The sequence below is a fragment of the Bufo bufo genome, chromosome 6 (genome assembly GCF_905171765.1).
Source record: "Bufo bufo chromosome 6, aBufBuf1.1, whole genome shotgun sequence".
Lineage (NCBI taxonomy): Eukaryota > Metazoa > Chordata > Amphibia > Anura > Bufonidae > Bufo > Bufo bufo.
Genome location: NC_053394.1, coordinates 257,109,095 through 257,120,825, shown reverse-complemented (window position 1 = coordinate 257,120,825; position 11,731 = coordinate 257,109,095). Strand labels below are relative to the sequence as shown.

At 41.6% G+C, this 11,731-nt stretch overlaps 1 protein-coding gene across 1 annotated transcript in view; it reads right to left on the bottom strand.

Moving 5' to 3' along the window:
• Window positions 1–1,426: 1,426 nt before the first annotated feature.
• AIFM2 (apoptosis inducing factor mitochondria associated 2) overlaps window positions 1,427–11,731 on the bottom strand; it is a 111,247-nt gene continuing 100,942 nt past the window's right edge. Inside the window, exons 6-9 of the mRNA XM_040437642.1 lie at window positions 5,948–6,056; window positions 5,599–5,754; window positions 2,384–2,584; window positions 1,427–2,237 (exon numbers count right to left, since the gene is read on the bottom strand). Of these exons, the coding sequence (XP_040293576.1) occupies window positions 2,083–2,237; window positions 2,384–2,584; window positions 5,599–5,754; window positions 5,948–6,056 (621 nt within the window). The 3' untranslated portion in view covers window positions 1,427–2,082. The remainder of the gene's footprint in view (window positions 2,238–2,383; window positions 2,585–5,598; window positions 5,755–5,947; window positions 6,057–11,731) is intronic.

The window sequence follows — 11,731 nt, the reverse complement described above, 5'->3', positions numbered from 1 at the left end:
TTGCATTAATGAGAAATAGAACAGGTGTTCCTAATAATTCTTTAGGTGAGTGTATGTGTGGAGAAAAAGAGGCACAGCACACCGACATCAAAACCTCATCCCAACTGTGAAGTACAGTGGTGGGGGCATTATGGTTTGGGGCTGCTTTGCTGCGTCAGGGCCTGGACGGATTGCTATCATCGAAGGAAAAATGAATTCCCAAGTTTATCAAGACATTTTGCAGGAGAACTTAAGGCCATCTGTCCACCAGCTAAAGCTCAACAGAAGATGGGTGTTGCAACAGGACAACGACCCAAAGCATAGAAGTAAATCAACAGAATGGCTTAAACAGAAGAAAATACGCCTTCTGGAGTGGCCCAGTCAGAGTCCTGACCTCAATCCGATTGAGATGCTGTGGCATGACCTCAAGAAAGCGATTCACACCAGACATCCCAAGAATATTGCTGAACTGAAACAGTTCTGTAAAGAGGAATGGTCAAGAATTACTCCTGACCGTTGTGGACGTCTGATCTGCAACTACAGGAAACGTTTGGTTGAAGTTATTGCTGCGAAAGGAGGTTCAACCAGTTATTAAATCCAAGGGTTCACATACTTTTTCCACCTACACTGTGAATGCTTACATGGTGTGTTCAATAAAAACATGGTAACATGTAATTCTTTGTGTGTTATTAGCTTAAGCAGACTGTGATTGTCTATTGTTGTGACTTAGATGAAGATCAGATCACATTTTATGACCAATTTGTGCAGAAATCAATATCATTCCAAAGGGTTCACATACTTTTTCTTGCAACTGTATATTTATGACATGCACCCTGCAGGAAACATATGTTATTTCCCCCAAATACAGCACGACCACAATGTACCTGGCATTGTTGTTGACCACCTTGCTAAGTTGGAGTTAGCAGGGGACAGCTAGTGGGATATTTGCTGCTTGATGCACTTTAGCAACTGATCAGCTCTAAGACAACATAGAAATGCTTCACTTTACATATATGATAGGAGGTAGGGGGAGTGGAAGCAATGCTCTGCTTTCACCTCCCCTTGAACCTCTTCTGCATAGCAGTCCAAACACTGACTGTTCAGACTTTGCTGGCGCTGACTTCTGTAAGTTATTGGGTCATTAACAGCGAGGAGGACGGGCTTGCGGCTATGACTCAATGACTCGACAAATACAAAATAAAGAGAATAGAAAGGAAGAAGTTGCTCAAAGCAACCAACTTTTTTAACCACCATCGGAGAGAAATCAAAGTTCTCATTTGATTGGCTGACATGGCCAAGTACCAAATGCTGAATGTCTGTTCCTGTTTTTATGCATGAAGCCATATATTTTCATTTTCAGAATAAAAAAACAGAACACTACTGTCAATGATACAGAGGCAAAATAAAAGTAAATTTGGAAAATTGTAATTTACTGTATGCTTGCACCAGACAGGTATCTATGCAATGCAGAGATGTGTCTTTACCTTTCCTCTTGACTTGATTAACTGTATCTGAAAATGAGTAGTGCGAGATTACCAGCTTAAAAAAAACACAAGCCCAGATTTACTAAAGTGTCTGCGCTAAAAATCTGTCTACAAAGTGGCACAAATTGGAGAAATGTGGCGTATCTAGGGTTTCTACACTTTTTCTAACATGCTCGACAGGAGACGGGGGATTAGCGGAAAGGGGATGGAGATTTCTAGGAAAGGGGCCAATGCCTAATGTGCACCATTTTGTGCCAAAATTGTGCCACATTTCTGGTGTATTAGTAAATCTGGGCATCAGTTTTGAGACTTTGTTGGTAGGTATTTATGCTATATATGTGTCTATGTTTCCAGCCAGTGGTTGAGAAGTGAATTGCAGCCTGTCAAGGTTTTTGCTAGAATGTTGAAGTAATATATTGAATTTGTGCAGAAAGGCGAGGGTGAACACATCTGTATGAACATATTAATATGGCTGTCATTTGGTTAGTTTGTATATTAAAAATGTTTATTTTAATATTCTCTTTACAGTAAAGTAATAAACTACTGGTATGTTGAGTTAGAAGTTAAAGAAAAGGCAGCATTTAAAATGAATTAATTTTATTAATAATTAAATTAATACTTATTTGGGCATCTTTTGTCCCATTTCTTTCCAGCTTTTTGAAACAAACATATCTCTACTTTTTGCTCTAGTAACAAAAAAACGCCCCAAGTAGAAACCATTGATCTGGCCAACTCCATCGTTTCGACCCATAGACAATAGCATAGTGACAGGTCCTAAAAAAAGAAAAACAGAATTAGTTGCACTGACATTTGGCTGTACAGTTTATCAGAATTACACAGAATTTTCTGTACTTTGTTCATTTATTAACTTGCAGCCACAGAGATAAGTTCATACAAAACAGAATTATGCATCTGGGTACCTGTTTTATAGGTCTTGAGTGGTTTGTCCATAAGACTGTGGATAATGTTGGTTACTGCAATCTTGGCATGCAAGCCAGCATTATAAGCCATTTTAGGTCCGCTTAAATCAGCACAGTCCCCAACTGCATAAATATTATTATATCCTTCCACTTGTAAATGATCATTCACTTTCAGAGCCCCATTGCTCGCCACTTTATCACCTTAATGGGAAAAATTGTATTTAATTAAAAAAATATAATGTTTTTTTAACAGTATAACATATTTTGGAAATAAGTATATCCAGGGGTGAACAGACCATAAACACTACTGGGAAACTTCTTGATGGACTGATGCACAGGGGGCCAACTGAGTCTCCAGCACCTTCCTCATGGTCACCAGCCTGGTGCTTAAAGGCGTTATCCTATATCTAAAATATCTCCCCCAATGCCCAGGCCCCTAGTATGGATTATATTTACCTGCTCACTCCTGATCCCTGCATGGCCACCACTGCATCTCCCCGTCGCTCGAATCAAAACGTCCAGCGATGAGGGAGCAGCTAATAGCAGGCCGTGACGGTGACTAGCCTCAATGGGAGATACAGCAGCGGCTGTGCAGGGATCCAGATCGATGCTGGTTCCAGGGAGCAGGTAAGTATAATCCATACAAGGGGCCCGGTAAAGGGGGGGGGGGGGGATCTTTTAGATATCGGATAACCCCTTTAACAATATCATGTTCCCAATTAACGCTGGAGTTGTCAGGTCCTTATGTACCCAGCTGCTGTTAACCCTCAAAGGGCACTAGGCTTGAAGTCTATGAGACAGGGTATCTACGGGCAGGCATGTGTGTAGCAATGACATCATTGCAACCACCTGTACCAGGATGAAAGCAGCTCAGTGACATCATCGTAACTGCCTATGCCAGGATACAGACCTCTCAGGTTGCAAGCTAAAAGAGAACTGCAGCCTTCACAGCAGACACAGCATGGAATGGAAGTCAGGTTGTAAGGGTGGCACAACCAGTGTAGTGTATGAGCACAGGAACTAGGTGTGTGGAAGATTTTACACAACTTTACTTCAGTAATGAAATATATAACTCTGAGTGGTTCAGTGACGCAAGTTCTGTCTCTGCACATCTCCACAAACCACTGACACCGGTCTCCACTCATCTTCCAACTGCCCCTCTCAGTGGTAACAGTCCCAGATGCTCTTAACCACTCTCCTTCAGCTATATTGTCTCTAGTGGTCCCAGTCTTTTCATCTATCTCTAGAGTCCGCTCTCCATGATGACTCTCCTCTCAGGGATCTTGCTTCAATTTTTCCAGACTCTCCTCTCATAACTCTCCACAGGGGCAGACTGGGAACTTAAAGTGGCCCTGGAAAAGATACTAAAATTTTTGTAGTTGGGTCCAAATTAATGGAAACCAGGGCCAGCAATACCATATTGTGGAACATTATACCACCCCAACAGAGCCAAATACCACAGTCCATCACAAAATACTGCCAGTAGAAACAAAATACATCCCCATAAACGTCCACTGGCCGGCCAGGAGGAGGGCCGAGGCGGCGCCCTGGGCATTGGCCCACCGGGAAATTTCCCTGTAAGTTCTATGGCCAATCCGCCCCTGACTCTCCATAACAGTTCCATACAGCCCTATTTCCTGTCGGCACCAAGCTCTGCCCCTCCTTTCTAGCACTCTCTACAATGTCTAACACAGGCTGTCGGAACATGCTCAGTATACTCAGTCACACATAGTAATATATTCATTCTACATAGATACATAGATGTATAACTTAAAACCAACCTCTGTTACATATCAAACAAACATAGTAAACAGTGGAACACAGGGTATGCAAATAATAGGACAGCCTGCTGTATATACTACAGACATGGTTATGCCTCTCACAAGGTTTTGATTTTTTTTTCTAGTGTAGGCCATTTTAGGGGAAACACACTACTGGAGACATTATTATTACCTTGGGCACAATAGGATGCAATATGATTACTACTGGGGTCAGTAAAGGGCACATTAATACTACTGGTGGCACTATAGAGGGCAATATTACTATTATTGGGGGAATTATATGGGGCATTATTTTTACTGAGAGTACTATAGGAGCAATATTTTTCTGGAAAAAGTATAGGGGGCATTATTATTGAGGGTACTATAGGGGCTTTATTATTACTGGGAGCACTTAAAAATATTATTACTACTCGAGGCACTATGGGAAGGCATTATTACTACTGGGGGCACTACAAGGAGGTTTTATTTCTACTAGAGGCCACTCTAGAGGGGATTGGCAGAATTAATTTGTATAGTCCTAGTATTTTCCGGGGGACTATCTGTTTGGAACAAATGGTCTTCAGTATAGTATTTGGGGGAATTGGGAAACCAGGATGAGGAGTTTGCACAGAAGGTGGGGAAGATGAAGGATAAGTGAGGAACCTAAAAAGGCTGTGTGGAAAACTGCAGAGATGATATATGGCTGAAAGAATTCATGGCATTTTGGGCTGAATGGAGAAGATGAAAGAAAAACGTCTACAATCAGATGAGACAACACTTGATTTAGTATGTATGTACTACAGTATTCTGATATCTGTTTGGTAGTGCTGAAATACAAGCCAGCATGCTGAAATAGGGCTGGCATAATGCTGTGGCCCACAACTCACCTTATCAGTCCCTTCCTCCATATCTTAATTAGAGACTACTGGAGCAGGAGGAAGAGAAGGATAGAACATGGCAGCTGGCACTGGCCATCACAGGAAAGGAGATTCTGGGCAGGTATTTTGTGGTGCCATTTGGTGCTGATGCAGCAGTAATTTTTTAAAATATTTGGTTCTGGTAGGGTAGTATTTTGTACAGCACTGTGGTATTGCTGACTGGGCCTATTTGTGTTTGCCCCACCTACTGCCTGTTAGGACCCACCTACAACATAGGGATACATTTATTTATTTTTTCCAGTGCCACTTTAAGTTTCCAGTCTGTCCCCGAGTATATAAATACGGTACTAATAATGAGCAGAGTGAAGTGACACATCATAAAATTCAAACAGATGTAAGTCTGACATCTTGCCCCTAACTGATCTCAAGAATAATGGGTTATTGTTTTTTCAATATGCAGGACAAAAATGTCCAATATACCATTTATGTGCTATCACTCTCCATAAAAATGTATGGGAAATACAAAGAGTGATGCGTGCTAAAAAATTCTGTTGCACATACGTATTTTTTCACTTACCAAAAGCATCCATGTAGCAAGATGAATTAATCTTCAGTCCTATGCAACAGAGAATCAGGTCAGCAGTGATCACCTCTGTATCCTTGTCCAAATGCAATTCCATATTCTCTTGAACCACGTTCAAGTTTAATTCATCCAGATTGGTAACTCGTTGCCCTGTTTAATAATGGTTGGCACAATTACTATGTATTCATATCTTGGGACCATGCTATTATTTTCCTAATATCAAAAACAGTTCTCACTAGAGTCGTACCACTCAGATTGGATTAGTCAGGCACCTTTTGCTTTACACAGAACCATAATAAAACGCCAATAAGAGCTCATATAGATTTGCAAAATCTTTACATACCCAATACTAGCTCAACTCCTTTTTCCAAAAGAATATCCTTTATAGCCTGCCTTACACAGGGCTGCAGCTCCACATCGGCTAACGCAATTTTTGAATGTATTAATGTCACCTGTTAGGAGAAAAGTAGCTGTTGAAAAAATCATAGTGAATTTAAAGAAATAAATGAGAAGTTACAAGCAGCATGCGATTTATATTTTAGGAGCTTGACTGGACAGAAGTTGACAGACACCCCCCATCAAGCAGCCCACACCAATAATCATTTATGGTGGATAAGGTGGCCGGTTGTGCAACTAAAGGTACTTTTTAACCCTTCCAGTACCGAGCCACTTTTCACCATAAATCCCAGGCCGATTTTTTGCTGACATGCTTCACTTTATGTTCTAATAACTTTGGAACGCATTTACTTATCCAAGCCGTTCTGAGACTGTTTTCTCGTGACACATTGTACTTCATGACAGTCATAAATTTGAGTCAATATATTACACCTTTTTTTATGAAAAAATCCCAAATTTACCAAATATTTGGAAAAATTCACAATTTACTAAATTTGAGTTTCTCTACTTCTAAGACAGATAGTAATACCTCATAAAATAGTTATCAATCAACGTTCCCCATATGTCTACTTTATGTTGGCATCATTTTCTAAAGGTCATTTAATTTTTTTAGGACGTTAGAAGGCTTCAAATTTTAGAAGCAATTTTTCACATTTTCACCAAAATTTCCAAAACCATTTTTTAAGCACCAATTCAGTTATAAAGTGATTTTTAGAAGCTACACTCAAATTATTCATAACTGATGTTACAAACTTTGTTAACCCTTGATGTGTTCTACAAAAATTAAATGAAAATGGAGGTTAAATTTAAAAATTTCACTTTTTTGGTAGATTTTTCATGGTAATAAATTTTTTATTGCAACACAGCAAGGGTCAACAGCAAAATAAACCTCAATAAGCATTACACTGATTCTGCAGTTTACAGAAATACCCCATATGTGGCGGTAAACAGCTCTATGGGCATGTGCCAGTGGTCAGAAGGAAAGCAGCGCCATATGGATTTTGGAGACAGATTTTGTATTTGAAGACACCCTGAAATACTCCTACAGTGTAAACCCCCAAAAAGTGACCCCATTCCAGAAACTAGACCCCTCAGTAAGTAGGGTAGTTTTGATACCAAAATTTTGATTTGGTTCCGTCACCATAAAAAAGTATTGCGATACTCGATACCACGCGGGGAAAAGAAACAAACACCAAAAAAAGCCGTGTGCATTCCGCATTTTATGGAACGTCCGGCCCATAATAGAACAGTCCGATCCTATATTTTGTGGGGACAAGGTGACTAAAAAAAAGTTTTTCTTTTTTTTTTTCTTTTACGGCACTCACCGCATAGGACATGTTTTTATATTTTAATAGTTTGGACTTTTCAGACGTGGAGATATGTGACATGTTTATTTATTTATTGTTTTTATATTTTATATGTACAATTTGGAAAGGGGGTGATTTATACTTAATATATTGATGTTTTTTTTTTTTTAATTATTTTTTTTTTTTTACTTTTTATTTAATAACTATTTTCCCCCTTAGGGGCCAGAGCCTGGGATCTTTTAATCCCTTGTCCTATTCACCCTGATAGAGCTCTATCAGGGTCAATAGGACTTCACACTATCCCTGCTGCCCTGTGCATAGTGCACACAGCAGAAGGGAGCTGACCATGGCAGTCAGGGCTTCAGTAGCATCCTGGCTGCCATGGTAACCAATCAGAGCCCCAGGATTACACTGCTGGGGCTTCGATTGGAACTGCCACTGCCACTAATGAGGGGGAGGGAACCCTGTGGTCTCTGACACCAATGATTTTAATACTGGGGGGGGGGGTTGGGGGGGTGCACTGGGCCACCAAGGATTTTAATACTGGGGAGGAGGGCACACTGCGCCACCAATGATAATATAATTAACATTTAATATAGGAGGTGGGTGTGGCACCTGAGGGGTTAACTGCCGCTAATCGGAGCTCCCCGCCAACACTCGCCTCCGTGATTTGTATTAAAGAGGACCTTTCATCTGGCAAAAAATTCTGAACTAAGTATCATGATATGTAGAGTGACGCCCAGGGATATCACTGCACTTACTATTATCCCTGGGTGCCGCTCCGTTCTCCCGCCATGTCCGCCGGTATCTTCGGGGACTTGTTTTTTTTCTCCTAGGCTGTAAGCTCTGTGCTGCGATTGGCCAGTGCTACAGCCTGGGAGAAGGAGAAGCCCAGGAGAACAAGGGCAGTCTCCGCCCAGTATAACCAAGTCACCAAAGATACTGGAGGTCATAGCGGGAGAACGGAGCAGCGCCCAGGGATAATAGTAAGTGCAGTGAGATCCCTGGGCGCCGCTGTATATATCATGATACTTAGTTCAGAATTTTTTGCCAGATGAAAGGTCCTCTTTAAACATTTAACTTTCATTGGTGGCGCAGTAAGCCTGCCCTTCTCTCCTCATTAAAGGCAGCAGCAGCATAGGGGGGATGGAGAGACTGCTTCCTTCTCCCCTGTGCTGCTGAGGAGAACACTGGGCGCGCTGAGAGCAGCTCGCTCATTGTTCTCTGATACTGGACTGCGCAACAGCGAAGCCTAGTATCGAAAAAAAAAGGCAAATCCTGGTATCGAAGTCATACCAGGCAAAAGTATCGATTGGGTATCAAAAATTCGATACCCGAAACAACCCTATTAAGGAGTATTTCAAGGTGTGTAGTGAGCACTTTGACCCACCAGGCGTTTCACAGAATTAGTAAATGAAAAATTAAAATTTTTTGCTGAAAAAGTTGCTTTACACCCACATTTTTCACTTTCACAAGGGGTAATAGGACAAAATGCACCCCACATTTTGTTACCCATTCCCCCTGAATACGGCAACACCCCACATGTGCTGAAAAATGGATTTTTGAGTGCATGGCAGGGTTCAAAAGGGAAGGAGCACCAGAGGGCTTTTGGAGGACAGATTTTGCAGCATTGGCTTTTTGGAGCTATGTAGCATATGAAGACACCCTGAGGTACCCCTACAGTGGAAACTCCCAAAAAGTGACCCCATTCCGGAAACTAAACCCCTCAAGGAGTATTTAAAGGTGTATAGTGAGCACTTTACCCATCAGGCATCTTACACTATCTTCCCACTAACTCCTAGGACAGGGGGTATTCTGGGGGTTCAATCCGGTTGTCCCTCGCTTCGTAAACCTGGAACTTGTGAGTGTACCCAGAGCTACTCTCACAGACTTTATACATTTTAGTATAAAAAAAATCACTGCAGTGCATGGTGGTTTCAAAATGCACGCACGCACGCACGCACGCAGATGGTGCGTTTGTGCAAAATGTTAAACTGACACTAAACTGGCACTAACTGAAATTGATTTTATATATATATATATATATATATATATATATATACACACACACACACACAGTACAGACCAAAAATTTGGACACACCTTCTCATTCAAAGAGTTTTCTTTATTTTCATGACTATGAAGGCATCAAAACTATGAATTAACACATGTGGAATTATATACATAACAAACAAGTGTGAAACAACTGAAAATATGTCATATTCTAGGTTCTTCAAAGTAGCCACCTTTTGCTTTGATTATTGCTTTGCACACTCTTGGCATTCTCTTGATGAGCTTCAAGAGGTAGTCCCCTGAAATAGTCTTCCAACAGTCTTGGAGTTCCCAGAGATGCTTAGCACTTGTTGGCCCTTTTGCCTTCACTCTGCGGTCCAGCTCACCCCAAACCATCTCGATTGGGTTCAGGTCCGGTGACTGGAGGCCAGGTCATCTGGCGCAGCACCCCATCACTCTCCTTCATGGTCAAATAGCACTTACTTTCAAAGTTTTCCCAATTTTTCGGCTAACTGATTGACCTTTATTTCTTAAAGTAATGAGGGCCCCTCGTTTTTCTTTACTTAGAATTTGTATTATGGCAAGAAAAAAGCAGCTAACAGTCTATTCAGTAAGACTATCAGCTGTGTATCCACCTGACTTCTCCTCAACGCAACTGATGGTCCCAACCCCATTTATAAGGCAAGAAATCCCACTTATTAAACCTGACAGGGCACACCTGTGAAGTGAAAAACCATTTCAGGAGCCAAGAGTGTGCAAAGCAGTAATCAAAGCAAAAAGTGGTTACTTTGAAGAACCTAGAAGATGACATATTTTCAGTTGTTTCACACTTGTTTGTTATGTATATAATTCCACATGTGTTAATTCATAGGTTTGATGCCTTCAGTGTGAATCTACAATTTTCATAGTCATGAAAATAAAGAAAACTCTTTGAATGAGAAGGTGTGTCCAAAGTTTTGGACTGTACTGTATATATATATATATATATATATATATATATATATATATATATATATATATATAACACAAATAGTGCAGCAGCACAGTCAGATACGATGTACCGGGTGCAAAGTCCCCACAGAGGTCGGCTCTTCCTCCACGAAATATATCAAACGAATGATGAGGCAGCACTTCCAGTATAGAGTGAACGGGTGAGGACCCCAAACTTTATTCAAGCGACGTTTCGGCCTGCTCAATGAGGCCTTTCTCAAGCTTGAGAAGAGAAAGGCCTCATTGAGCAGGCCGAAACGTCGCTTGAATAAAGTTTGGGGTCCTCACCCGTTCACTCTATACTGGAAGTGCTGCCTCATCATTCGTTTGAGAGATATATATATATATATATATATATATATATATATATATATATATATATACACTGCTCAAAAAAATAAAGGGAACACAAAAATAACACATCCTAGATCTGAATTAATTAAATATTCTTCTGAAATACTTTGTTCTTTACATAGTTGAATGTGCTGACAACAAAATCACACAAAAAAAAAATATGGAGATCAAATTTTTTAACCCATGGAGGTCTGGATTTGGAGTCACCCTCAAAATTAAAGTGGAAAAACACACTACAGGCTGATCCAACTTTGATGTAATGTCCTTAAAACAAGTCAAAATGAGGCTCAGTAGTGTGTGTGGCCTCCACGTGCCTGTATGACCTCCCTACAATGCCTGTGCATGATCCTGATGAGGTGGCAGACGGTCTCCTGAGGGATCTCCTCCCAGACCTGGACTAAAGCATCTGCCAACTCCTGGACAGTCTGTGGTGCAACGTGATGTTGGTGGATAGAGCGAGACGTGATGTCCCAGATGTGCTCAATTGGATTCAGGTCTGGGGAACGGGCGGGCCAGTCCATAGCATCAATGCCTTCGTCTTGCAGGAACTGCTGACACACTCCAGCCACATGAGGTCTAGCATTGTCTTGCATTAGGAGGAACCCAGGGCCAACCGCACCAGCATATGGTCTCACAAGGGGTCTGAGGATCTCATCTCGGTACCTAATGGCAGTCAGGCTACCTCTGGCGAGCACATGGAGGGCTGTGCGGCCCTCCAAAGAAATGCCACCCCACACCATTACTGACCTAATGCCAAACCGGTCATGCTGGAGGATGTTGCAGGCAGCAGAACTGTCACATGTGCTCAGTGTGAACCTGCTTTCATCTGTGAAGAGCACAGGGCGCCAGTGGCAAATTTGCCAATCTTGGTGTTTTCTGGCAAATGCCAAACGTCCTGCACGGTGTTGGGCTGTAAGCACAACCCCCACCTGTGGATGTCAGGCCCTTTGAGCCTGTTTCTGACCGTTTGAGCAGACACATGCACATTTGTGGCCTGCTGGAGGTCATTTTGCAGGGCTCTGGCAGTGTTCCTCCTGTTCCTCCTTGCACAAAGGCGGAGGTAGCGG